Source organism: Paroedura picta, chromosome 17 (assembly GCF_049243985.1).
Source record: "Paroedura picta isolate Pp20150507F chromosome 17, Ppicta_v3.0, whole genome shotgun sequence".
NCBI classification, from domain to species: Eukaryota; Metazoa; Chordata; class Lepidosauria; order Squamata; family Gekkonidae; genus Paroedura; species Paroedura picta.
In genome coordinates, this window is record NC_135385.1 from 7519974 (window position 1) to 7547478 (window position 27505).

Below are 27505 nucleotides of genomic sequence, written 5' to 3' on the forward strand. Positions count from 1 at the left end.
CCAATACTTTAGCCTCTTTTATCATGGATTCTTTCTCTCGTTCTGCCTCCGTCTCGGATTTCAACAGGTGTTTATGCACCTTAGCAAGGACACGTTCATCATTGGCACATAATCCTGTTCCAGATTCAGTCTCCGATTGTTCAAAACCATAATCTCCTTTCTCTACTTTCAGTCTTTCTAAAAACACCAAGTGACCCTTACGTTCCACTCGAAGCCGGCCACGGCGATCCCCCCTGCGGCCCCCGAGCCGGCCAGCCCGATGAAAAGGCCGGATCCTTCACTGCTGGCGAAGAGAGACGCTCCGATCTGCAAAGACAGCCAGTTATCCTCCCAAATTTTGCATGGTTCTCCTTTGATTTAGGGCAGGGCTTTCGTCAAGGGGAGCACCCCACCCAGACCCCGATTTGGCAGGGAAGGGGGAAGGTTGTGTCCACTTACCGGCCACCAAGAGACGTCCTTCCCTGCTAGGAAGTAACCGCTCAGCGTGTTCCTGTTGACCCTACAGGAGGACTAAGGGGGAAGACCAATAGGGATGGAGGTTCGTTGATGGGTTAGGACCTCAAAAGATTATTATGAGATAGAACCGCCCCGCGAAAGCAGCCAGGTTCTCCAGGGGAGCTGAGCATTCCAGTCTGGAGGTTAGCCGTGATTCCAGGAGATCTCCTGGCCGGACCTGGCAACCTACAGAGTGACCATGGTGGAAGGTACGAGGCCCATGAATCACTGTAGCCTGCAGCCTACAATAGTCAGGTGAAGAGGAACCTCAGAAGAGCCTTGCTGGTTCAGACCAGGGAGGGTCCATCTAGTCCAGCATCCTGTCTCACCCAGTGCTCAACTGGTTCATCTGGAGGGTCAACCACAGGGCAGAGAGGCCAAGGCTCTCCTCTGTGGATCCAGAGGTATACTGCCTCTGAATGTGGAGGTTCCCCTGAGTCCCAATAGCCAGTAGCCAATGGTAGACTTTTCCTCCATGAGTCCATCTAACACCCTTTTTCAAGCTGTGTGTTCCTGTGGCCATCACCACATCCTCTGGCAGCAAATGCCACGTTCTAGTCACACACGCCAAGCCAACGCCAGATGCCTCAGTGGCCCCAACGGAGCCAAAGAACCAAATGTGTATTTAGACTGAGTCTGATCAGCACTAGGCAATTTGATCTAAACATCTAAAATTAATTATTACTGGGCAATTCAATTCTGAATAACTAGGCTGTTTCACCTGGTACATCAATATGTTATGTTGCACTCTGCACATGCTCTGTGTGTCTGTTCCATATATCTGAATCTTTTAAATGTTTTCTGCTGTGCATGGGATCCCAGCGGCTTGGGATCTGGAGAGCCAGGTTTGGTTCCCTGCTCCTCCACATGCGGCCAGATGGGTGACCTTGGCCCAGTCGCAGCCATTCTCACAGAGCAGTTCTCTCAGAGCTCTCTCAGCCTCCCCTCCCTCACAGGGTGTCTGTTGTGGGGAGAGGAAAGGGAAGGCGAATGGAAGCCGCTTTGAGCCTCCTTTGGGTAGAGAAAGGCGGCATATAAGAATCAACTCTTCTTCTTCTTCTACAGTGATACCCCCCCTCCCAGAAGAAGTTTGATACAAAACAGGCTTGGGGGGGGGGTTGACAAATCTAAAATATTATTTCCCTACAAGCATTTCTCCTCCACTCCCCTATTTTCTTCATTGCTGTGGGCCCTTCCACCCCCACCCCCTTCCATGCATGTGGTAGAGCCAGGAGACTGTCCGGCCACCAGGCAAGGGAAATCCGGAGGTTGCTTGCCATGGCCTGCCTCTCCGTCATGACCCCCCTCGTGGTCCTCGGAATAATCCCTGGAGGTCTCCCATCCAAATTCTCCCCAGGGCAGCCCCTGCTTCACTTCTGAGACCTGATGAGATCTGGCTAACCGGGGCTGTCGAGGTCAGGACTTATGGACTCCCTATGCCAACAACCAACCCCCCAATTTATTCTCTCCCGTTAGACCGACGCTGCCAACACCCTGGCACCAAATTCTCTTCCTTGACTCTCATCTGGGATAATTTGTTCTTCCTGATCGGCCCCAAAAGCGTCGGATGGCTTGCCTGCCCATTAAAAGCCTCACCGGCCTTACCCAGATCCCCACCGCCAGGTTTGCCACGAAGTACACCACCACCACGGTCACGTCGGCCGCAGTAAACCGGGGCGAAGGAGGGAACGCTCCGGCGCTGGAATTGCCTTCCATGGTCGCTCTCCGTGGCCCAGTGGAAGCTCCGAGAGAACAATCCCACCCGCCCCGGAGGGACGCTCTCTTGCTCGGTCATTTGTAGCCATTTCCCAGAATTGATCATTAAACAAGTTTTTAATGAGCAAGCGATGGGAGAGATGCCACACGCAGAGCTGTTGATTCCTCACTTCTCCAGCTAAAAGGTAGCCGCTGAAACTTTGTGGGTCAGCGCCACGGGGAAAAGACTGCAGTCGGATGCAAAATAGCCCCCGGGAAATAAAAAATGCACCCCCAGTCTGATAGAGCGTGTTGTTGTGATCTTTGCATGCAAGGGTCTGTGGACGGAACTAACTTGACGTTGGTGTCACAGGTGTGATAGCAAACCTGCACAGATCTCAGTGACTTCCTCAGATCCAAGGAGTCTCTCCCACCTGATTGGAGAGAGTTTCCTACCAAGCTCAGGATTTTTCCTGCTGTTCTACAACCCTGCGGAGCGGGCCACCCTATTGTTCAAGGCCTACAGCTTCCACAGGAAGTGTGCACAGAATGTGATTCTCTGCTGCGCCTCATTTCTAGGTCTCCATCCCACATTGCCCCACAAATCACTTGCAGGGTTTGAGTCATGTCGCTGGCCCTGGTGCAACACACCGGAAACACCCACGGGCCAGAACACACCGGTGTCGTGCAACCCACCTTTTACAGAACTCACAGGTGGTGGGTTTTTAAGTCTCTCCCCTGCAGCTTTCAAATATTTTTTCTAGCTGGCCAACTTGGCCCCCTCCCTCCCTCCCTCCCTGATAAACATTTACAGCGTCCGTTAATGTGGTGTTCCTTCGGTCACCACGAATTAGTAAGTAGCTTCCGCTAAAGCGTAACCGCAGGATGCTTCTGAAACGTGGGACGTTTTAAGCCCATTTTTATTGAAGAAAAACCTAATTCTAGCCTCTGGGAGGGCCGTGAAGCTGCCAACATGTTTCCGTTCTGTCAGCTCTTCCGCTGAGCCCAGCGGGTCTTGGGTGTGTTTTCTGAAAGGGCAGGGAGTCCCCTGTGACATCTGTTGGGCCGTGGAACAGACAGCGTTTCCTGGGGGATTTTTGCTTTTACCTGAAAAGGTTTCGACTGTTATCGTAAGCTCCCTTGAACCACGAGGAAAGGCAGGGTACAAATTTAGCCAGCGCGACTTGGGTTTGAATCTCCACTTGTGCCATGGAAGCTCGCTGGGCGCCCTGCAGCCAGTCGCAGCTCTTTCAGAGCTCTCCCAGCCCCACCCAACTCACAGGGTGCCCGCAGTGAGTGGAGGATGGGACAGCTGTTTGTAAACCTCTTTAGAGATTCCATCAGGTAGTGAAAAGCGGGATATAAAACCCAAGTTGTCTTCTTTTTAGCTGGAGAGGCTGCCAGGGATTGAACCAGGGACCTTCTGCATGCCAAGCAGAGCCTTTCCCACTGAGCCACGGTCCCTCTCCATGGCTCTCAGAATGGGGTCTTCCCCATCCCCTCCTGCCTGGCCCTTTTTGCCTGGAGCCGTCAGACTGTTTCCTCTCCCCCTAGGGCGGGGCCGCACCCTCCTCCCCAAAACACCCCCCCCCAAAGAACCACCTTTGACACACCCAACATTTCGCGGAAAGCTCACACACCGAAAAGAAGAAGAAAAAACAACCCGGGATTTTATTTTGTCGCAAACAATAAATACGGGCGCAGATTCCGCACGCTTCTCCTATAAAAGCACTTCTACCTAAAAAGAAAAACCCTCAAAAAGTTCACTCAGCTGCAGACGATGGCGTGAATGGTTTTTTGTTGTTGTTTTTTTGGCTTGGCGGGACGCTGAGAAACTTGGCGCGGCTTTATTTGTCGTCCCTTCGACCGACCGTTCCAGAAGTGCCGGTCCGAGCGAGCGGTGTTGGAAATGAGAAACGTCACCGCCTGGAGGATCCGAGCCCCTTTCGGAGGGGCAGGAGTGAGTGTGTGTCGCGTTTCTCCGGTGCAGCCCGCCAAGTCCTTCTGAGCTAGCGGTTCACGGGCCAGCCGGTGGGGAGGGATTTGGCGGAAGGCCATTAGGCGCACGGTCTTCATCCCACAAGGTCAAGTTTTTGGCTTCTGAGGGGCAAGGAGTGCGGATCCTCCGAAGAGCCCCGACACGCCCAGCTAGGAGAACGATCCCAAAATGAGTGACCCACCCGCTCTTCTAAGAACCAGGATTGTTCTTAGGTGCCACAAAACCTACTTTTCAAGAATGGCCGCCCAGGGCAACCGCTGGACGATGTTTTGAAGCAGCGTAGCTAACCCAGGGGGCTAATTTCCCTCCCCAAGTTCCTGCGTTTTGCTGTTTTTGGTGAAGTCTTCTGGGATTTTCCCCCCCTCGAAAATGGCAAAGGAAAAAAAAACTTTCAAAATCTCCTTACTAAATTTAAAGGGGAGCAACTCAACAGAGCGGGGAAGGGGGGGAGGGAGGGGAAGGGTTCTTCTTCCATTGAAATACAAAGGGTTAAGCCACAAAAATTCACAGTTCAAAAAGAAACGTCCTGTCCGTATCCAGTTTTGGCCCCTGAATTTTTTCCCCGCCCTCCTCTTCTCCAGACTTCCAGGCTAGTCATCCAGGCCGATATTTCGGAACAGGTACGACATGGATTCCCCGTTGTGGATCCGGCGAATGGCCTCCGAGAGGATCATGCTGATGTCCACAGTCTTAATTTTGGGGCACTGCAGCTTTTGGATCTCGTGGGGGATCGTGTTGGTGACCACAACCTGGAGAGGGAGAGAAGGAAGGAGAGAGAGAGAGAGAGACAGAGAGAGAGAGCTGCACCCTCGTCTTGCAGCCTTGCTGGGCGATTTATCTTCCCCCCCACCCCTCCCTTTTGTCTCTCCCGAATAGTCCCCGGCGAGGCCGGGCGGCTGGCTTGCCTCGTCGATGGCAGACTCCTCTATCAACCGGGGGGCGTCTGAGGACAGGAGGCCGTGGGTGGCCATGACGAAAATCTTGTAGGCGCCTCGCTCTTTGAGCGTCTCGGCGGCAGCCAGGAAGCTGTCCACGTCGTCGATGATGTCGTCCTGGCCCAAAGCGGAAAGGGAAGAGGGGCGATCAGATTATCCTGAGCCGCTGGGCAGACAGGCAAGCCGGTTGGAGGAGGAGGAGGCGCTCGGGGGCGGGACAGCCGCCCTGAGTGGGTGTTAAGCGCTGAGTGGCATTTAAGCCATGAGACCAACTCCTCCTCCAAGCCCTTACCAGAAATATATTATGCGGGACGGATTATTACTTAGATTTACTGCCCACCGCTATTGGACAAGCCGTCTCATGGCAGGTGACATGAAATACCCCCCCAAAAAATACATAAAACCGTGTTTTACCCAAACAAGGAGCTGTTCTAAGTCTATTCAGACTCTTCAAGGTGGCCACCCACCCAGAAAACCGTGCTTATTTTATTCTTGACTTGGGAGGGCAGGGGGTGGAGCCTGGCTAACATGGGTTGTCTGTCTTGTGCACTGACCTGGACGGCCTGGGCTGGCCAGATCTCAGAAGCTAAGCAGGTTGTGAGTGTCCTGCCTAGTGCAGGGGGTTGGACTAGATGACCCAGGAGGTCCCCTTCCAACTCTAGGATTCTATGGCCCTTGATAGTCCTTGGATGGGACACCACAGCCCCAGTTGCTGCGCAGAGGCAGGCAAAGGGGCACCAGCTCCGTCTCTCGCCTTGCAAACCCCAGGCCATCACTGCCAGTCCGGTCCTACCGCACAGCACCTTCCACCCCTGCCAAGTAAACCGAGAAATGCTCCGTACCACAATGATGGCGATTCTTCCTCCTACGTCTCCGACGACCGTGATGGGCGGTTTCTCTTTGGGGATCAGCACTGAGCGAGAGTGGGGGAAAGTGAAAAACACGTCACAAATCCTAAATGTCATCGGAAAAACACCCCACAAATCGTTAGCCACCTCCCGCCCCCCCCCCCCCAGCCCATCACAGCTGCCCTCCAAGACTGGGTTTCAAAAAGACAGTCCCCCCCCTCCCCGGACTCATCAGGGACAGACCGGGATTTCTTTTTAAGGAAAAGCTCTAAGGTTTAAAACACGTTTGCATTTTGAGTTTAAAAGCGTCCCTAGCCAGGTCACTGACTCGGTATCTCTAAGCTGGGGTGGATGGCAGCGATGTTCTTGGCCGTGGGGGGTGAGTGGCGTCCGTCCACCAGGTCCGACTCGGCGTCCTGAGCCTCCCCGTGGATGACGGCGATCCCCAGCCGCAAGCGCTCAGCGAACGACTGTGCCCTATGAGCAATCAGAAAGCACAGTTCAGCAGGCAAACCAAAGACGGCTGCTTTTGTCTTTGTCAGACAGCTGGTTTTGTGACTGCAAACTCTCTTCTGGAATAAACTACTGCGTTTTTGTGACTGCAAACTCTCTTCTGGAATAAACTACTGAGTTTTTGTGACTGCAAACTCTCTTCTGGAATAAACTACTGAGCTTTTCTCTGTGTGTCTGTGTGCCAAAGCTCTGAGTTTGCCTGTCTGGAGGAGATTTACCGAGCTAGAGGTGCTTTTAAGCTAAAGAAATGGAAGAAGTGAATTCTTCTAACACCGCAGGAGTTCTGAAAACAGATGTTACCCACCTTTTAGCTGAGGCAGGGGACTTGGCTACAATTACAGCATTCCGGTAGTCTGGGATCTGGAACACGAAAGGAGAAGAAATGCCAAGTTTTTACATCTCACGTCTTTGGCAGAAAACGTCGCCCCGTACTGCGTGGGAGTGGCGTCCTTCCCCAGCATCAGTGCTGGACTCTGCGGAGCGAGGCAGAGACTGACCCCAAACCTCCCAGCCAGGAGAACAGAGATAGGTGGTAGCTCACCTCCTCTTGGATGTACTGCAGTAAGAACGGTGAGGCTCTCAGGTTGTCGACGGGAACGTTGAAGAAACCCTGGATTTCTTTCTGGTGTAGATCCATGGTGATCAGGTGCGTCAGACCTTGGGGGAGGCGGAGAGAGAATTACTATTTTGCAAACTCTGTTTTTTTGTCTTAAACTTCCTTGTTTACCTACATTACAGTTCTTCACATACCCTAAACTACGGTTGCCAGGCCCACTGGTCCGGGCAGGGGTCCCATGCTTTCCAGATGCACCTTGACCCCCCCACTTAACCCCCCACTCTGAAATTAATGCAATGTGCAGACAACACCTGGCATGTGAGGGTAGTGACACTCTAGGTTTTGGGAAAACTCTATAGTGTGAAGCAAATTCTACCAGAGTTTTTGCCCTGAAGCCAGAATGTCACCTTCTGATGTTACTAACGTGCTTGACATCACTCCTCCCCACTCCAGGAAAGAACAGTTCTGCAAGGCCTGTGATCGAGGCCAGGACAAGACGGCAGAAATTTCCTGGCTTCCCTGTTCAAGAGCCCGTCTCACTTTCCACAGATGGAACCTCAATTCGCCCCTCGGTAGTTTTAAACTGCATAACTGGAGTTTTTAGTATGTTTTGAACTTGGACTTTAATTTTTTTTAAAACTTGTAAACTGGTCTACGGAATGAATGAGTAGATTAAGACAGGAAGGGAAATGTCGCGGATTCCCTCTGGAACACCCACGGACCTCCGGAGGTCTGCAGACCCCTGGCTGGGTAACCCCTGAATTGGAAGGTTTTAAATGGAAGCCAGTCGCTACTTATCTGAAGCTACGTAGATCCAAGGAGGGAGGGAGGGAGGGAGGGAGGGAGGGAGGGAGGGAGGGAGGGAGGGAGGGAGGGAGGGAGGGAGGGAGGGAAGGAAGGAAGGAAGGAAGGAAGGAAGGAAGGAAGGAAGGAAGGAAGGAAGGAAGGAAGGAAGGAAGGAAGGAAGGAAGGAAGGAAGGAAGGAAGGAAGGAAGGAAGGAAGGAAGGAAGGACGGACAACATGCCAGTCCCTGTGCCCCGCTGCTGGGTGCCCTCACCTGCTTTGCACATCATGGAGGCCAGCAGCTTGGAGACGATGGAGCCCCTCTTCCGCATCTTGCACTGTTTGCTGTAGGGGAAGTAGGGCACCACCCCGATGATGCTCTTGGCACAGGAGGTCTTGCAGGCGTAGACCATGATCAGGAGCTCCATGATGGTCGTGTTCACGTCCCTGCAACGGGAAGGCTGCTGGGTCTCCGGACGGACATTGGGTGTGTTTTTATAGACACACAGGAGGCGTTTCAAAGCAAACCCCTCCCATCCTCTGAATACTTGAAAAGTCCACGCAGTGCCCAAACTGGATGGTGAACGTGACACGGGAAGAGTCGGTGCCAAAAAGGGGAGACCCGGCCAGCATCAAAAATCCAAAAGACCGAAATGAAATGCAAATGAAAAGACCCAGGGACATCGCCGTTCTGCCCTGCTACCCGTCTTCTAACATCTCAGGCCGGACGGGTTCTCCTCCCGGATCGGGGCCTGCCGCCACTCACTTTGACACCGTCTGGATGATGAAGACGTCCTTCCCTCTCACCGACTCCTGGATCTGAACCCTCGTTTCTGCCAAAAAAAAAAAAAGAGACCACAGGCCCTCAGAGGCTGCAACTATGCAAGACAGAAGCGGAAGGCTGGCCCAAAAGGGTCCCATTTACCTGGCCCATCATTTGGCTCTAGCCTGCTTGCCCCCCCCCCCCCCGGAACTCTCCCTCCTTCACTTCAGTTTGGAATTACGAGGCCAAGTCAAAAAGTGCCGCTACAAATTCACAGAAGCCTTTCAACCATAACCATAGCGGTGGCCAATACATGTTTCTGTTCAGAACGGAAGCGGTTTCCCCCCTCGCCAAGCACAGAACACATTCAAGGACTGGCAGAGTGGAAACGCCAGCGAACAAAAAAGGACTTGCAGAACAGTCACCAGGGAGGGGTTATGGGGGGAGGCAGCCTCTCCCTCCCTCCTGCTCACCTCTGTTGGGCTCTTGGTAAACCTGGACTTTGCCCATCTCCACTCCGAGACGCCTGAAGAGGGGGAGAAAGGGAAGGCGGGCGTCAGGGCAAGGAGCAAAACGCCAGAGAGCAACAAACCACCCTGAGAACACACACGACCACGGAGGAGCCAAAAGACGGGTTCGTTCCTTCTGGATTTCATTGCTCGTGATTTCTTAGTTATCGTTCTTGCATGACCTCACCGGGAATGGAGCGAAGTTTGACGTCTCCCTCCAGCTTTCGGAGCCTATGGGCGCTTCCGGAACGGGGGCGGCCATTTTGACACGTTCCTTTCCTTCTCCGTGCTTCCCCCCCCCCCCCCCGGAATTAAACCCAAACGAAAGGTCGCCTTCTGAACTTAGCTTGTTATAACGGCTTGGCCTTGGAAGCTGTTCATCGTTTTCATCATGGTAATTTATTGCTCACCCTATATCTAGACCCGCCTTCCTCCACTTTTTAACCACTGAGAAACCCCAGAATCGTTTCTCAGGCTTCGAGAAGGCCCCAGCGTGGCGCGACTGTGCAGAATAGGGTTGGGAAGCAGAGCTGTGGACACGCCCACTCAAGGCCCCTCCCCTCCCCACCCCCGCCAGGCCCGTCATTGGCCATTTTGGGAGGGGTGGGTTGGTTGACATGACCATAGACCAGGGGTAGTCAAACTGCGGCCCTCCAGATGTCCATGGACTACAATTCCCAAGAGCCCCCTGCCAGCATTTGCTGGCAGGGGGCTCTTGGGAATTGTAGTCCATGGACATCTGGAGGGCCGCAGTTTGACTACCCCTGCCATAGACGGTCGTATCACTCTAGGTATGGACTGGGAATTCCCCTGTCAATGTAGCGTCTACTTACTCTGCAATCCTCCTCGAGAGCTCCATGCACGACGGGTTGGAATTGGCCGAGAATAGCACCAGCCCGCCCTTGGTCACGTTCATGATGGGCCCTGTTCCGTTGGGCGCCACGCAAAACATCAAATCCCGCTTGGTCGTCCCCCTTCTATGACACTGCAAGAAGCGAGGAAGGGTGTCAGCCGGGGGAGAGACGGTTAACAGCAGAAGAGGGAGAAGACGAGACATGCGTTTGCTGGCAGGGGCTCATGGGGACTGTAGTCCATAAGCATCTGGAGGACCACAGGTTGACTACCCCTGCGTTAGAAGGCAGGAGGTGGATCCCACCAGCCAAACACTTTGGGTCACACAGTGGACAAAGCTCCGGGGCCCTCAGGAGGTCCACCAGAAGGGCCAGAACTCCGGAAGCCCCCCCACTGCGGCCCTCCAAGCACCAAGAAGACAGAGCATCCCTGCCCCGGACAGAGTCTTCCATCTATACCCACAGAGGGGCCTCTGCTCCAGATGTGTATCCAGGCCCCTCTTGACGCTGTCTGCACTTGCACCCACCACTAAGAATGAGCATGAACTTTAAAGACCTAATTTTGTTCCGTTTGGGGTCACCTCCAGGCCAATCCAAAAGCCCCCAAACTGGGTTGGTCCGACCAGTTTGGTTTCCCCTTTCTCCTGCCTTCATCTTGCCACGGTCAGAAAAGGAGGGATTGGCCAGGAACGGTTAAGTGGGGGCTCCTATAACCCAGGGCACGGACAATTCGGGGGGACTCCGGTTCCCAGATATTTAATTTCTAATTGGCTTTAGAACCACTGCCCCCACCAACACACACACACACACACACACTTACTTACAAACAACAAGGCGACAGATGAAACCGCTCAGCAAATTTGGCACGGAGCGGGGAACGCCTCTTGCTCTCAGCTCTGCTGTAGCCCCGATGCCCTCGCAAGCATTCTTGGACACCTGTGGGAAGAACCGAAAGCGCATCTACATTAACGGACAGGTAAGCCGTGTCGGCCCACTGGCATCCCCCCTCATCTCGCCGCCTGAAAGTCCGTCTTTTGGAACGACGCAGTAGTTAAGCCGGACGATGGGCCTCCAGCCAGCTTCGGACGCTAAGGAATTAAGGACCAGCCAGTCAGAATATATATATATATTAAAATAGACATTTCCACGGAAGTCCCAACACAGGTTTCTAGCCGCCGTTCATTCCCTCTTTGGACCGACTCTTGGTTTTCTCTACCCTCTCGCCCTAATCTGAGTGAAGCATTAAAAGACACCCCTGAGAATCACAGATGACCAGAGATCTCCGGGCAACGGGAATTCCACGAAAGCTGCAAATGCGACACGGGTCCAAAGTCCTGCCCTGAACTGCTGAAGGCGTCCTGTGCTCTCAAGCCCTTAGAGACGTCGTTCCCAAGGGGCCACGGCGTGGCAGCTCAGCACGAAGGAAAAACACACGCTTGTGTTGAGTTTCACAGCGGTAGACGTTTCGACACACGGATTTGAGCACCGGAAGTCCTTCGAACAGCTCCCTGTTCGGGGAGAGACAGAAGTGCCGCCTTCACAAGCCAGCAAACATTTCCGAGACGCCACGCTTCTTCGCTCTTTGGAACGAAGGGGACGGACCTCACTTAAATGCTTTTGCTTTTAAAACGAAAACCAGACCCGCCCGCATGTTTTGTTAACTTTCTCCGGAGTCCCTCTCGAGGGCAGGAAAGCACGCTCTCCACGGGTGCAGATGATCTGACCCTGGCCGCCTGTCCACGACTTGAGAATCGGTTAACCATTTACAGCGATATATATAAAGCATGATAAAAGACTCCTTGCCCGTTTAAAGTTTCACCCCCCCCCCCCCCGTTATGCAGAATCCCGCCGGGGATTTGTTCCCACCTGCCAAGAAAAGAAAAAAAACAAGCCCCAAAGCCAAGCTTGGGAGCATAATCCAGAAATTGCACCACTTTAGTGACAGACAGGAGAGTAAAAAATTAATTAAGGGGGAATTAACTGACATTCGGAGGGCTCAGGTTTCACATATCTGTTCAGGAACTTTGTTTGTAAACCCCCTTTTGGAGTTTGGAAGCCCAGAGGCAGACTTGAGGAAATCAAAATATAGCTCAGCCTGTGTTTTGCTTCCAATGGTTGTTGTCTAAATGCAATTGGAAGCCTAGGGGATAGACCGTGGCTGTAAAGTCACCCGCCACAAGCCAAGCAGACAAAGGAAAAGTCTAAATCCAAGAGGTTTACTTTAACAGCCCGGAGTGCTCCAATAGGGTACGGGAGTCAGGAAGGATCTGGGAGGCAGGAAGAGAACCCAAAAGCGAGCTGTCCTAATCTTCCGACAAAGAGGGTTCAGAGAATGATGCTCCCAGCCATAGATAGCGCAGTCAGTGTGTCATGCGTGCCAAAATCCAGCATCATCCGACGATGAACACAAACATTTCTCCTGCCTCGGCTAAAGAGGATCGACAGCATCTAACCTCTCCCCTTATGTGCTTCCTTGGGGGAATGGTGGTTACCATCAGAAGGAGCACGGGAAGAGTCCACCTCCCAAATCGAAAGGAGGGAAAGTTCCAACCCCACCGAGTCTTCCGGATGACAAGAAAAAGGGTGGGGGGGGGAGTCATTAAACCGGGTACGTTTAAAGAGACTAATATTTTGTTTGCAAAACATTGCGGGGAGAATGGTTAAAACGTTAGCTTTTGGGGGGGAAGGGGGAGGAACGAAGGCAAAAATGGTACAATGGCGAAATAAAAAAAAATCACAAACAGGCTTCCGTCCCATTCCCCCCCCCCTCCACCTGCATACAGACTAGGACAGGGCTGGCATGCTGGCAGGGGCTCATGGGAATTGTAGTCCGTGGATATCTGGAGGGCCAGTTTGGCCAGCCCTGGACTAGGAAGGGCATGCCTGCTTTTACATGAAGAGAAGATGGAACAAGCAGAAAAGGAACGGGGAAGAGAGCTCAACCCGACCCGGCCTCCCCACGCAGCACAAGACAGGATTTCAGCACACTCACAAAAGTACCTTGTGACAATCCTTTCCTTATGTCCGGGAGAAAAGAAGCCAGAGTCCAGGAGCACCCTAAAGACTGGGCTTTCAGGAGTCATGGCTCACATCTCTGTGTGCAGGAGGTGTGTGCTGCATCATTGAGGACAAGCTAATAAGCATGCAGCCTGCCTCTCTTCCCCCCCCACCACCCCAGACTCACTCCCCACCCCCATGCAATTACAGGGTAACTCCGCAGCAGCCAAAAAAACCTTCCACCCAGAACTGTGGCCCCCACAGGGAGGACTGGCACACACTCTGCCTTTCAGTTGTTAAATATCTATCAGATTGAAGTATTTGTGGTTTCCAAACAATAGTAACAATACACAATAAAAAAAAAATTAACAGGAGTCCAGCGGTACCTTTAAGAGCACCAGATGTTTACTCCTGCTTTGGTAAGACTGGGATTTAATTTAATTTTGCCGCACCAGATGCCCTAGAATACGCTCTTGTTGATATGTTTCTCCTCTTTGCTCCCCACATGTGTCCCTCTTTAGACTCAGGAAGCTGGATTTCTCAGAAGCCCGTTCCGGGTTAAGAAGAGGCATATAAAAGCCCTACTCTGTTTCTTGGTGACTTTTTCCCCGTTCCTTCTCCTCTTTTTCCCACTGCCTTCTGCTTGAGGTGCTCACGGGTGGGAAAGGGTGTCTGATTGTTTGGGGTTGTATATTTTGAAGTGAGAAAGGCAAACGCCCCCCCTCCATTTAAACCATAATTAGACATGTGTGTGTATTACTCAGTCAAAGCAATAAACTTTAAATTTAAAAAAAAACAGGGGAGGGTTGCAGACATGCAATGATAAACACAAAGTGTAAAGTTTTTTTTTAAGTTGTGTGCGTTAAGCAGCAATAACCCTTCAATCCAAAGGTAGGTAAGTGTTGTATATATTTAACATGAAGAAGGCAATAAACTAAAGATACATAACTGTGCTGTATGTTGCATAATGAGAAATGAACTATGAACTTTAAATGAACGTTAGGTAAGTGTCATCTATCCATTTTAAGAAAACAGTGAACTTTAAATAAAAGACAGATTAAGTGCAGTATATGCCTTATATCCTAAGAAAACCCTTCTACTAAACAATATATTAAGTGTTGCAAATATATACTAAGGAAACTATATAAGATAGAAAGATCAATAAGGAATATACGGATCATCATTATCCCTTAAGAAAACAGCAACAAGCATTCAATGAAAAGGTTGATTCTTCAGTGCTGTCTCTATGTTATATGTTGAAGGAAACAACAATAAACTGTAAATACAAGACAGGAAAGTATATATAGCACCTTGTTAACACAGGATGTAATATACAAGGCAGGCAAGTCTTGTACATTACATCCTATGTAAACAAGGCGCTTTAAACAAAAGCTAGATAAGGAAACCGACAACGAATCTCCTGTTTTAATTTTAAAAGGCTGCCTCTTTATACAAAGGGGGCTTCCAGGGTGGGACGGGCTGCACCTCCCCCCCCCTTTCCCCATAACTAATGTGGTAGCTGGGACCCTCTCCCCCCACCCAAAACAACAACACACACACTTACCTTATTTCTCCCACGCCCACTGTGGTCGCAGCAAGCCCCCCACCCTCCCTAAATCATGAGTGACCCCCATATTGCATGAGCAACCCCCCCATCCCACAGGAGACCCCCAACCCTCCATATGCTAGGGACGACCCCTTTCCCAGCCCTCTCTATCCCACGGGAGACCCCTATTGAATGAGACCCCCCCAGCCCTCCATATCCTATGGGAGACCCCTTCCGATCCCTCTATATTGAACGAGACCCCCCCCAGCCCTCCATATCCTATGGGAGACCCCCTCCCAGCCCTCCATATTGAACAAGAGACCCCCCCAGCCCTCCATATCCCATGAGAGACCCCTTCCCATCCCTCTATATTGAATGAGACCCCCCCAGCCCTCCATATCCTATGGGAGACCCCCTCCCAGCCCTCCATATTGAACAAGAGACCCCCCCAGCCCTCCATATCCCACGAGAGACCCCTTCCCATCCCTCTATATTGAATGAAACCCCCCCAGCCCTCCATATCCTATGGGAGACCCCCTCCCAGCCCTCCATATTGAACAAGAGACCCCCCCAGCCCTCCATATCCCACGAGAGACCCCTTCCCATCCCTCTATATTGAATGAAACCCCCCCAGCCCTCCATATCCTATGGGAGACCCCCTCCCAGCCCTCCATATTGAACAAGAGACCCCCCCAGCCCTCCATATCCCATGAGAGACCCCTTCCCATCCCTCTATATTGAATGAGACCCCCCCAGCCCTCCATATCCTATGGGAGACCCCCTCCCAGCCCTCCATATTGAACAAGAGACCCCCCCAGCCCTCCATATCCCACGAGAGACCCCTTCCCATCCCTCTATATTGAATGAAACCCCCCCAGCCCTCCATATCCTATGGGAGACCCCCTCCCAGCCCTCCATATTGAACAAGAGACCCCCCCAGCCCTCCATATCCCACGAGAGACCCCTTCCCATCCCTCTATATTGAATGAAACCCCCCCAGCCCTCCATATCCTATGGGAGACCCCCTCCCAGCCCTCCATATTGAACAAGAGACCCCCCCAGCCCTCCATATCCCACGAGAGACCCCTTCCCATCCCTCTATATTGAATGAAACCCCCCCAGCCCTCCATATCCTATGGGAGACCCCTTCCCATCCCTCTATATTGAATGAGACCCCCCCAGCCCTCCATATCCCACAAGAGACCCCCTCCCAGCCCTCCATATTGAACAAGAGACCCCCCCAGCCCTCCATATCCCACGGGAGACCCCTATTGAATGAGACCCCCCCCCAGCCCTCCATATCCCAATGCCCTGGAGGACCCCCGCCCCTCCTGGCCCTTCATACCCCATGGAAGACCCCCTCCCAGCCCCCCAATTCTATGGGCGACCCCCTCCCCGCCCCCCACATGGCACGAAGCAGCCCCCCCCCCCAGCCCTTCATCTCCTATGGGCGACCCCCCCTCGCAGCCCCCCAGATCCATGGGCGACCCCCCCCCCAGGCCTCCGTACCCCACGGGCGACCCCCTGAAGCCACCGCGGGGAGAAGCCGGCTGCGGAAGCCCCCTCCCCTCGGCGGGAAAGGGGAGCGGCCCCGGCCCCGCCCTCGACAGGCCTCCCGCCCGACCCCGCCCTCCCGTACCTGCCCCGCCGCCGCCCTCGACCCCCGAGGCGGCCGCGCCCCCACGCGAGGCTCCCGGCTCGGCCAGCGCGACTAGGCCGCGGACCCGGCAAGATGGCGGAGGAGGAGGAGGCGGCGGCGGCGCCTCTCGCGGGGAGGCGGGGAAAGAAGGAAGGAAGGAAGGAAGGAGGCCGGGCTCTCGGCCCTGCTGGAGGGGGGAGCGGAGAGGCTGCCTGACACGCGTGCTGCCCGTTCTCACGTTCGCCCGACACGCGTGTTCGCTCGTGGGGTGGAGAGGGGGGAGGCAAGGCGTGCGAGTTTGTTCTTAGGGGGCCTTATGGGGTGGCGGGGAGTAGGTTTTTAGGCGGGTGCCAATTTCCAGGTGGGGGCTGGAGTCCTTGAGAGGGTTCCAAAGGGTTGCCAACTCTGGGCCGGGGGATTCCTGGAGGTTTTTTTTGGGGGGGGGTGGGCTTTGGCAGAAAGAGGGTTTGGGGAAGGGTAGGGCTGAGCCAACAGGGTGGGGGGGGCAGGCTATACAAATAAAGTTGTATTATTATTATTGTTGTTGTTGTTGTATAATGGCATAGAGTCCCATCTTTAGGGCACTAAACCTCACCAAGGAAGGGCAGGCTAAAAGCACAATGGTAAATCAATAACCAATAATCATCAATAAGGGTTCTTCTGTTCCCCAAACCCAAGCTGCCCTTGTCTCTGAGCACTCAAATCTGGAGCTCGGTTGTAATTTGGGGAGATCTCCAGGAGTTTCTTATTCCAGCTGGCTTTAAAGCCCTTGGAGTTGCTTCCTTATTCCATTGGGAACCTGCCATCTTTTCCAGTTCACGGATTTAGAACGATTCCTGACGCAGCCAAAACGCCAAACAGTTCTCCTGCCTTCTCAAAAGTCCCTTCTGGGAAAGCCACCCATGTTAAAATTTAAAAGGCCTTGGAAGTTCATCCACACAGGACAGATGGGGGTCAGTTTTTAAGCTGATCCCCCCCCACACACACACACACACCCCAGACCAAAAATTGTCTTCACGTCCACCAGCAAGATATTTTAATTTATTAAAACAAAATGCTCTTCGGTTTGCAAAACACAGCAAGGGGAAAAAAACAACCAAAGAAGCTACAACAATGTAGAGCCATCTGATCGAGACTGCTTAAAATGGCAGGAGCACACTGGACTGGAAACATCTGCGTGGTTTTATTTATAATGTTTTGGTCCATGCCTTCCGGCCCAAACTTGATCTTTGAGGCCAACTGAGAAAGATTTATACACCGGTACCAAGTGACTGTGACACAGTTGAAAAAAATCCCAATGAGTTCTCAGATTATTTGGGGAACTCACATATGCCCAGAATGACACCACCCAGCATTCCTACGTTTGACTGATGTGTCTGAAAATGTGAAAATCGTAAGGGTCGAATATCATGCTCGGCTTCTTTCTTGCAACCCAACCGAGCCAGGGCGAGCCAAAGAACTCAGTCGGCACCAGTACGAAGAAGCAAAGTCAACAGTCACTTGCTTACGGTTCCGACGGATAATTTGGCACAAGCGGGAACCCGTTGGGCATTTGAATCTCAGCCTGGGAAACGGATCTGGATTTCCTCTTGCTGGACCAGGTGGACAGGAGCGAGTCCTCGCCGAAAGCCCCTTCGAACGCCGAGAGGATCGACTTCCGGAAGGTCTTCTGTCCAACGAACACGTAGAGTATCGGGTTGACGCAGCTGTTGAAGAAAGCCAGGCTGGACGCCAACGGAACCCCGATGTACAGGGCGACCTTGAGCCCGTGCCTGGAGGACGTTCTGGACATTTCCAGCAAGGAGAAGACGTGGTAAGGGAAATAGCACAGGAAGAAGGACCCCGTCACGGCAAAGATGATGCGGAACGGCCGGCCGGACTTGGCCAGGTGCCTCTTCTTCATCCTGAACACGACCAGGCCGTAGCAAACCAGGATCACCAAAAACGGGACCAGGAAGCCAAACAGAAACCGGGTGACGATCATGACTCTGTGCCGGAACTTCCAGATCCTTCGGGCCTCCTCAGAGTCGTAGTTGCTGGACAGAGCGAAATTATTGTAGCAGCTGACCACGTGCCTGGAATTCATCGCAGTGTCCCGGAAGACGAGATACGGAGCGCTTAGGGCGAAGGCGGCAGTCCACGCAACCAGGGCGATGCCAGACGCCAGCCTGGGCGTGCGGTAGTTCCTGGACCACACCGGGTGAACCACCGAAGCGCACCGATCCACGCTGATGACCGTCAGGAGGAAGACGCTGGCAAACATGTTCAGGAAGGCGATCGTGCTGTTCAGCTTGCACAGGAGCTTTCCGAAGGGCCAGTGGAAGCCCAGAGCCGTGTAGGCGATGCTCAGCGGCAGGAAGAACGTGAAGATGAAATCGGCCACTGCTAGGTTGAGGAACCACACGGCGTTGACCGTCCTCTTCATCCGGAAGGTGGCGATCCAGATGACGAGGCCGTTCCCGGTCACCCCCAGGAGACAGGCGACGCCGTAAACGACCATGGAGAGGGTGTGCATGATTCTCTGGAGAGCACGGTAGTCGTTGGCGTGCCAGGTGGCGTTTCCGTGAGACGAGGGGGTGAATAAGGTCGAAGAAGAGGCGTTCTCCATCCCCAGCGGAGTCTCCAGACCTCAGGGTCTTATAACCACCATCAATCAATGAAACTTTTGAGGAAAGAAGAGCAAGAAGACAGATATTAAATCCATTGTGAACACTGGTAGGTCTGATCATAGAATCATTTTTGGAAGGGACCTTCAGAGTCATCTAGTCCTCTGCAGAATGCAGGAAATTCACATCTATCTACCCACTCAGAGGGTCCCCAATTCCATCAATAGCTTCAGCCGAGGGAAACAAGCCCCACTTGAAATTTTGGCAGCTCTGGTCACGGGACAATGGCAAAATTATTTTGAATGCAGCTGATGGCAATTTGGACATTTGTAATTAAAATGTATTCATGGATGGCACAAATCTTTCCGTTCCATGTTCTTTTGGATTGGCCTGGCCCGTAATTTGCTATTCTGGCTCAGTGTTAAATAAAGAGGCTTTCAGGAACCAAAGCGATTTATTTATAACCACTGTGACGGAAAAAGAAAACTGCCCCAATCCTATCCTCTTTATCCTTCCCAGTGATTGTCCAAAATAATCCAAATGGTCTCAAAGTTTTGGGGCATAAAGCATCAATTGGCAAGGGAAAGATGGAAGGACTCACCAGTTCTTTTGGCCTCTTGGAGAGAAGCCCTCGGTCTTCCGAATTTTGTTGCAGTGGTTTTGAATACCAGTCCGTCAAGATGACTTACGAGAGGGTGATTCACAAGACCTTGCCTTTCCTCCCCTTCTTCCCATGGCTCTGAGTTGAGGGGGAATTCACAGGATCTAATTTATTCCATCCTCTTGTTCCTCAATATGTTTTTTTTTACCAGAGTTGACTCCTTGGAGATTCTTCCAGCGGAGGTGAGGTCTTTCCAGGGGTGGCCATGTGTTTCTGGAACACCCTTTCCCATCTATTTTTGAGGTTCCCCAACCTTTCTTAAGCCCATGGGCACCTTTGGGTGGTGGGCGTGGCCACACAATGGCTGCTACAAGAGGCGGAGCCAACCACAAAATAGTCTCAGGTAGAAGCCACACACAGAGAGGAAGCCCAAGTGGAGGAGGTGGTTAATTTTTGAAAAATACATTGGGAAAGAGAAGGAGGAATAAAATCAGTGATACCAAAATGACATTATTTAAATCTGCATACGGTCAGTTAGATTTCCATCGGCCAATCAAAAGCCCTTGAAAAATGCAATGTTAAATCGGTATATTATTCTGTTAAGGAAAATACATTACAGTAAGAGATCCAGTGTCAGGTAGCAATCAGAGTGTTGAGCTGGGATTTGGGAGGCCTGGGTTCGAATCCCCCACTCTGCAAGAGACGCTTGCCAGGCCATTCAGGCTTAACCAACCTCGCAGGGCTGTTGTTGTGTGGACAAAAAGAGAGGGCAAATGACACGAGCCACCTTAGATCCCCAAGGGGGAGCAAAATGAGATGATAAATATACCATACAAATTTTAACTGGGCTCCTACTCTTTTTTCTAACCCAATTTGGGATCTTAATAGCCAAGCTAGTAACACAGTTATTAATGGCAATAACATCGCTAAAGTACAAATGACCCCTGGAAATTTAGTAAGGTTCACAAACATCCTTAAAAGATCCCAATTGAAGGAGAAAACAGAGCCATGACAGGAAAGGCACTCTGTACGTGCTCAGAAGCGTTTTCCCTTTAGGAAAGTTATGCTTTGGTGGGGAGGGGGGGGGGAAATCAAACCCGAGAAGGCACTCTGTATGTGCTCAAAAGCTCTTTCCCTTTAGGAGAGTTATGCTATGGTGGGGAGAGGGGGGGGGACCAAACCCCGAGAAGGCACTCTGCACGCGCTCGGAGGCGCCCAGGCTCGAGCCCCAGTCCCGCTCCGTTTACGCGCGCGCGCTCCTTTCGCAATCTCAGCGAAGGCGCAGGTCGGGCCCCGCCAGCCAATCACGAGCGAGCCAGGGAGAGGGCGGCCCGGCTTGCTCCTCCGGATTGGCCGGGGGCCGGACCCTCGGGGCGCGCGGATTGGCTGCGACGCGCACGGCATGGCGCCGAACGTTCCATTCCCGGAGCATTTAAGTGAAGGGGGCGGGGGGAGGAGCCCTCTCTTTCTAAGGACTCTCCGGCGCGTGGATATTTTGGGGATCCAGGCAGGTATTTAAAAATCTATCTTTTGTGCCCTTTTCTGCAAGATCTTAGGCCTTTCCGCTCCTCCCCTTACACTGATTGGCAGCTTTCCCGCATTGCACGACAGGCAGAAACTCGACAGGGCGAGTTCCCCCACCGCCACCAGAGGGGACTGCACCTGTAGAACCTCTGCCTGCCCCGCAGTTGTTAGAGTAGCCCTGCCGGGAAAAGCCACGGGACTGGGTCACCTCGTCTTGCCCCCTGTCAGCTACGGTTGCCAGAATTGCTTTCTCTGCACCTGTGATGCAGAGGTATACTGCCCCTGAAGGTGGAGGTTCAGTTTGGTTGTTGTGGCTTATAGGAGCCGTTCTCCATGAATCTGACTAGCCTGTTTTAGAAATGGTGCGGGGCAAGCTGCTGTCATTCTCCCGCCTCCCCCAAAGAAATCTTGCCTGCCCGTTTCAAGAAAGGCAAAGCAAGCAGCATCCAAAAGATGGGTTTTTCACCTTCCTGAGATTGCAGAGGGGCTCTCCTCTCCTCCATTTTATCCTCCCCACGACCCTGTCAGGTAGGCATGGCTTGGTGTGTGCAACTGGCCCAAGATCATCCACGAAGCAGAGTGGAGACTTGAACCTGGATCTCCCAGATTTTGGTTGGACACTCTTAAGACAAGAGGGAGAGAGCCGAGTTTTTGTGCCCCACCCAAAGGGGCTTACAGCTGCCTTCCCTTCCTCCCCCCACAAGACACCCAGCGAGGTATGTGGGGCTGGGAGAGCTCTGAAAGAACTGCTCTGTGAGAACAGCTCCGAGAAAACTGTGACTGGCGCCAGGTAACCCATTTGGATACATGGGGAGGAGGAGTGGGAAACGGAAGCCAGTTCTCTCTTCATCTTTTTTTTAATACCACGCTTTTCTCTCTAACAGGGACCCAAAGACGCTTACAGCAGTCTCACCGTCTCCATTTTCTCTTCTCAGCAACCCTGTGAGGTAGGCCCAAGGTCCCCTAAGAAGCTTCTACGGTGGAGCAGGATGGGGGGGTGTCTTTCGATTTGTCAGCCTCTTGCGAATGACAACTTAGGGGAGGGCCTGTTTGGGGGAGGGGGGAAGAAACCCAAACACTTTGTCCCCCTGACCTTTGCTACCCCCCTTGCGACACCCGGAGAGCACGGATTCGATGCCACAATTTCACAAAACGGACTTTGGCCGTTGGAGGGTGGCAAGCCCGACTGACTGGGCGGCCCTTGGCAGTCCTTGAGCAGTCAATGATTAAAAAGCAGGGCCTGGGTTGTTTTCGCGAAGACCGCCTTGGCTCCGCTACGCCCCAAATCCTTAACAAGGGTCACGCTGTCTAATGACAGTCAGCAGATCGGAGCCGTTCCGGACGGCCTTACCGCAGCCAAAGCACGGATTTGACATTTGCGTTATGTCTGGTTGAACCGGGGAGCCCGGGGCATTCTTCCAGGCTCTCCCAATCCTCAGCAGGGCCTTGGCAGATTCTCTTAACAGGTAGCCCAGGTTTGTCTGAATCCATAAATATGCCGCCAGTCGCGGAAGCGAATCGAAACCGCATTATTTGTTTGCTTAGCATAATGTGGGAATTTCTGATCCCCCCTCCCTGACCGGTTGTTGCGGGAATGGTGAGTTTCAGCCGATTAAAAACTAGATTTGCAGCAGTTGGAGAATCGACCGCCCTGTGGCCACAAATTGGTGCTTGGAAGAGGTCGAATGTAGGAACCTCAAGTTGCAACAAGCTTGGAACGAACCAGGAATTTTTGCCGTAAGACTGATAAGCGATAGCTGCATGGCCTTATTCATGTTTCCTGTGCGTATTCTAATTTACAAAGCATAAAAAGCCTGCTTAATGATACCTTTTTTTTCCTTCTCCCGTGGCCTGCAAATCCTCTATCGCCTCTTTCGTTTGGGTCCGCCGTAGGCTCGAAGGGGAAGGCAGGATGGCCAATTTCGCCCGTGCTGACGGCAACCACATCAGCCCGGACATCTGGGCCTCTCACAACAAGATGGTGATGGAACCGCTGGACACCAACGACCCGGAGGTGAGTCGGGTTTATTGGTTTTGGCAGAAGAGTGTAACAGATGTCACCGTCATGAACGCTGTAGTGCGAGGCCGGGTGGCCGGGAAGGGAACATTGACGTATCCTGTGATTGCAAAATCTGCTGCGGGTTTGGCTCCAACTCTTCCAGGCGATTTGGCTTCATTTCCCCCCCAGAGCTGGTGTAACAATTGGTTAAGAGGTTCGGGTGGAAAACCCCCCGTTCAGATCTCATTTTGGTCACGGTTAGCAGTTCTGCCCTTCAAAACAATCACTCTGTGAGGTAGAATCAGCTGAGAGCGGGCAGACGGCCAGAAGACACACAAATGCGCTCCAGAGCTGAGTGGGGAATTGAACTGGAGTATCCCAAATTCTATTGCAGTGCTTTAACCCCTGCACCGTGCCCTCCTGGAGCTCTTATCCAGATGAACACAAACGTTACCCTGTGTGGTGCTATTGCACACATGATTCCATGCAAAGAGGAGCTGGTTTTGTATCCCCCACGTTTCACTACCTGGTAGGGCTGACGTCCGCCTGGCCTAGCCATGCTGGGCTCAGACGTGAGCGGGGTTTCTCTTCTCCTCCTGCCAAGGTGTATGACATCATCCGGAAGGAGAAGCAGCGGCAACGGCGCGGGTTAGAGCTGATCGCGTCGGAGAACTTTGCCAGTCGAGCCGTCCTGGAAGCGTTGGGCTCTTGTATGAACAACAAGTATTCGGAAGGCTACCCTGGACAAAGGTGGGCCGGGGTTGGAGGTGGGGGGCAAGGCTTAACTTTTGACCAATGTCCTTCTTGACCCGGACGGAGAAAAGTTCTGTCTTCTCTTCAGGGATACTTGCAGAGTGAATATTTTTCGTTTCTGCCTCCCCACCGCATTGTCCAAACTAAATATTTAATTCGTTTCTGCCTGACTTGTTACCTCTTCCTCTTCTCCGACGTCTTTCTCCTTAGATACTACGGCGGGACGGAGTTTGTGGACGAGCTGGAACGGCTGTGTCAGAAGAGAGCCCTGGAGGCTTACGGGCTGGACCCACAGAAGTGGGGCGTCAACGTCCAACCCTACTCAGGTATTCCGGAGCCTGGACCTTCACGGGGGCACAGCGGGATTGCGGGTTCAGCCTGAGGACGGAATGGTCCATTTCTCGTTCCCCTCCCTTAGGGTCTCCCGCCAACTTTGCCGTCTACACTGCCCTGGTGGAGCCCCACGGCAGGATCATGGGGCTGGATCTGCCCGACGGGGGTCACCTGACGCACGGCTTCATGACGGACAAGAAGAAGATCTCGGCCACGTCCATCTTCTTCGAATCCATGCCGTACAAGGTCAGTAGCAGAAAAGAAACTCTGCTTTTCACGACTCAAAGGGGTCCCTAGGCGGCTTGAAAATGCTTTCCCCCTCCCCACAACAGACACCCTGCGAGGGAGGTGGGGCGGAGAGAGCTCTGGGAGACCCGCTTTCAGAGAGCAGCTCTCCGAGAACTGGAACGGGCCCAAGGTCACCAGGTTGGCTGCATGCGAGCCTCAGAAATGGGGCTACCCTCTTTCATTTCCCCCTCTTCTCTCCACCTCCAGGTCAACCCACAGACGGGCTACATTGACTACGACCGGTTGGAGGAGAATGCACGCCTGTTCCACCCAAAACTGATAATTGCAGGTATCAGCAGGAAGGAGAGGGAATTTCTGCTATCAGCAGGGCTCTTCTAAAGCTCCGAGGTGTATCCCTCGTATCACATAACTCAGTGTCAGGAAGTGGGTGGGTCTGTTGCTCAGCAGAGCTCCTGATTGGCCCTCGAGCAATCTCAAAAATGTTACAAGACGAGAATTTTCTCTCTGTGATGGGAGGGAAGCCACGGCAGCCCTTTTTGGGGCTGGCTCCACCTCCTTGAGCTGCCATCTTGGGGCTAGTTCCGCCTCCTCGGGCAGCCATTTTGGGGCAGCGCCCACCACGCCATTTCCAAATTCCATCTCGGCTTGTCTCCTGCTTCTCTCCACGGAGGAGAGAGCCCATCCCGGTGAAACCCTTAGAAGCCAGGAAGCCATCTTGTTTGTACCCTAGGGGTCAGTTGCTACTCTCGCAACCTGGACTACGCCCGCATGCGGAAGATCGCAGACGACAACAGCGCCTACCTCATGGCCGACATGGCCCACATCAGCGGCTTGGTGGCGGCCGGCGTGGTCCCCTCGCCCTTTGAGCACTGCGACGTGGTCTCCACCACCACCCACAAGACCCTGCGGGGGTGCCGGGCGGGCATGATCTTCTACAGGAGAGGTGAGGGCCCCGACCCGGCGGGGAGGAGGCCTGGACATCTGACCTCCAAGCCCCGAAGAGAGCCAGCAATGACCGTCCCTCTCAACTCCCCTCCTCTCCAGGCGCCCGCAGTGTGGACCCCAAAACGGGGAAGGACGTCCCGTACAACTTCGAAAGCCTCATCAATCAGGCGGTTTTCCCGGGGCTGCAGGGGGGGCCTCACAACCACGCCATCGCAGGTGAGAGGCTCTCCGAAATCCCCCTCCGAAATCCCCCTGCTCCAAGCTAGCCTGAATCTTGTTAGCTCTCAGAAGCCAGGCAAGACGGCCCCTTCTTAGGACTTGGATGGGAGACCACCCTGGGAGTTGCCATGCGAAGACAGCAAAGGGCCGACCGCCTCTGAACTTCTTGGAACACCCACCATGCATGCCCCCTCATCCGTTGGGGCCCTTCTCCTTTTTAACTCATCTCTCTTTTTCCCCTGGCCAGGCATTGCAGTGGCTCTGAAGCAAGCCATGACGCCGGAGTTCAAAATCTACCAGAGGCAGGTGGTCACCAACTGCCAAGCTCTGGCCAAGGCGCTTGCGGGTTTCGGCTACCACATTGTTACAGGTAAGGAGCAACATCCGTGTGTGTGGGTGGGTGGATGGGTGGAGGGGAGGAGTAATGCCTGGAATCAGCCACCGCTGCCCTTTGTCGACTACGTACAAAATCCAGAGAATTTTGTGTGTTCCAGCAGAGCCTTGTAGGTTAGGACAGGCCCGGAAGGTGGTCCCCAGCACGGGGACCGTGAGCAGCATGGGGCCGGCCAGGTGTTTCTAGGCCGTGGGTGTCTCTGGCCGGCATTCGGATTCTCAGGTAGGGAAGAATTCCTGGTTTCAGCCCTGGATGACAGGCGCTTTTCTCCCTGCTTGCAGGAGGCTCTGACAACCACCTGATTTTGGTGGACTTGCGGAACCAAGGAACGGACGGCGGGCGAGCGGAACGGGTCCTCGAACTGTGCTCCGTCGCGTGCAACAAGAACACCTGCCCAGGTGAGGGGGGGGCGGTGGCCGAGGAGGAGTTTGTGTGCAGAGGCGATTCACTGTCGCCTGCCGCTGCACGAGGCGGGGCCAACCTGGTGCCAAGGTTGGGGGGGGGGGGGTGGGCAAGTGGCGTAAACGCATTCAAAAACCTACTTCTGCCTGCTCAGGGGACAAGAGCGCTTTGCGGCCCAGCGGGCTCCGGTTGGGCACCCCAGCTCTCACCTCCAGGGGCTTCGTGGAGAAGGACTTCCAAAAAGTAGCCCACTTCATCCATAAAGGTCAGTGGGCCTGTTCCGAAAGGGGGGCGGGTTGGAGCCGAGAGCTGGTTTTCCACTTGGCTCACCTCAGCGGAGGACCCAAACAGCTTGTGTTGTCCCCTTCCCTGTTTTCTCCGCCCCACAACCCTGTTGGCCCCTGTGGGAGACGGGATGCTGGACGGGATGGCCTTTCACTGCTCTGACCCAGCAGGGCCCTTCTGAACCCGCCTCCCAGATACTATTCCAACTCTCAGCCGCTACACCAGACTGGTTCAATTGAGCCACTCCTGCTTTGCTAAAAATGTTTGCTCTTGGGTGAGGGGTGGGTATTTCAGGGCAAGCTCTACTTCCCGTAGAGAGTCTCTCATTCTTAGCTGTCCATGTACCAGATTCCCCCCCCCCCCCGCAAAAAAAGGGGAAAAAATGCATGTGTCAGTATGGCAAAAGCCGGTCGGGGTCTTCTTCCAGATCCAAGATCTTGGGATTTCTCTCCACCTGCCGTGGAGTTCTTTCCCATCGCCTCCTTTTTTTAAACTGGAGATGCCGGGTTTTCCCTGCAGGTATCCAGCTCACCTTGCAGGTCCAGGGCGACATGAGCCCCAAAGCGACGCTGCGGGAATTTAAGGAGAAACTGGTGTCCGATGAGAAGTACCGGGAGCCCCTGAAGTCCCTCAGAGAAGAAGTGGAGGCCTTTGCCGATTCTTTCCCTCTCCCTGGGTTGCCCGTCTTGTAAAAACCGGCGAGGCAACCGCGGCTGGGGCAGCCGTGACCCTCCTCAGACCGTTGCCCTCCCCTTGAATATTCGGGAGTAACAACCCCACACCCATCGTTCTCCTCTCCCACCCCTGCCCCCCTCCTAAAGGGGCAGCTTTTAAACTCTGCTTTTTAACGAACTGCTCCCCCCTTTGAAACGTGCCACCCAAAAAGGACTGAATGTATCAACTCACCAAAGAAGTATTAAAACTCTCTTGGTTTTCTTGACTGGGTCGCCCCTGGTTTCTGCTCACAATTTCTCTCTGGAGTCCATGGCCGGCCGAAGGGGGGCAGAGTTTTGGGGAGCCCTCTTCGAAGCGACGGCTACAAAGCGGGCAAAATCCGGCCTTCGG

General features: G+C 53.4%; 4 protein-coding genes across 7 annotated transcripts in view; 1 reads left to right on the plus strand and 3 right to left on the minus strand.

Annotated features, from left to right (window-relative positions):
* Nucleotides 1–2247, minus strand: part of SLC5A10 (solute carrier family 5 member 10) — a 76625-nt gene extending 74378 nt beyond the window's left edge. The window contains exons 1-3 of the mRNA XM_077316361.1: nt 2101–2247; nt 439–510; nt 202–306 (exon numbers count right to left, since the gene is read on the minus strand). Of these exons, the coding sequence (XP_077172476.1) occupies nt 202–306; nt 439–510; nt 2101–2211 (288 nt within the window). The 5' untranslated portion in view covers nt 2212–2247. The remainder of the gene's footprint in view (nt 1–201; nt 307–438; nt 511–2100) is intronic.
* A 1589-nt stretch (nt 2248–3836) lies between these two features.
* PRPSAP2 (phosphoribosyl pyrophosphate synthetase associated protein 2) lies at nt 3837–16283 on the minus strand. Of its 3 annotated transcripts, none has more exons than XM_077316373.1 (12): nt 16131–16283; nt 10773–10884; nt 9931–10082; nt 9062–9114; nt 8592–8658; nt 8100–8272; nt 7027–7142; nt 6790–6845; nt 6301–6449; nt 5967–6037; nt 5095–5241; nt 3837–4938 (listed from the first exon to the last, which is right to left on the minus strand). In XM_077316373.1, exons 3-12 carry the CDS (start codon nt 10047–10049, stop codon nt 4780–4782), a joined length of 1110 nt encoding a protein of 369 aa, XP_077172488.1. In that variant the 5' UTR covers nt 10050–10082; nt 10773–10884; nt 16131–16283; the 3' UTR covers nt 3837–4779. The 3 variants fall into 3 exon arrangements, with proteins under 3 accessions (XP_077172488.1, XP_077172489.1, XP_077172490.1); XM_077316374.1 differs by lacking the exon at nt 16131–16283 and adding an exon at nt 16001–16094; XM_077316375.1 differs by lacking the exon at nt 16131–16283 and adding an exon at nt 12949–13077.
* An 868-nt stretch (nt 16284–17151) lies between these two features.
* On the minus strand, nt 17152–21087 carry LOC143827566 (chemerin-like receptor 1). The gene is made up of 2 exons (XM_077317227.1): nt 19338–21087; nt 17152–18792 (listed from the first exon to the last, which is right to left on the minus strand). Exon 2 carries the CDS (start codon nt 18736–18738, stop codon nt 17635–17637), a length of 1104 nt encoding a protein of 367 aa, XP_077173342.1. The 5' UTR covers nt 18739–18792; nt 19338–21087; the 3' UTR covers nt 17152–17634.
* A 118-nt stretch (nt 21088–21205) lies between these two features.
* On the plus strand, nt 21206–27380 carry SHMT1 (serine hydroxymethyltransferase 1). Of its 2 annotated transcripts, XM_077317224.1 has the most exons (13): nt 21206–21651; nt 21746–21808; nt 22755–22875; nt 23465–23610; nt 23824–23939; nt 24032–24192; nt 24442–24523; nt 24926–25138; nt 25240–25356; nt 25607–25729; nt 26035–26151; nt 26310–26420; nt 26960–27380. In XM_077317224.1, the coding sequence occupies exons 1-13, from the start codon at nt 21221–21223 to the stop codon at nt 27130–27132; spliced, it is 1974 nt and encodes a 657-aa protein (XP_077173339.1). In that variant the 5' UTR covers nt 21206–21220; the 3' UTR covers nt 27133–27380. The 2 variants fall into 2 exon arrangements, with proteins under 2 accessions (XP_077173339.1, XP_077173340.1); XM_077317225.1 differs by lacking the exons at nt 21206–21651; nt 21746–21808 and adding an exon at nt 22187–22327.
* Nucleotides 27381–27505: the final 125 nt, after the last annotated feature.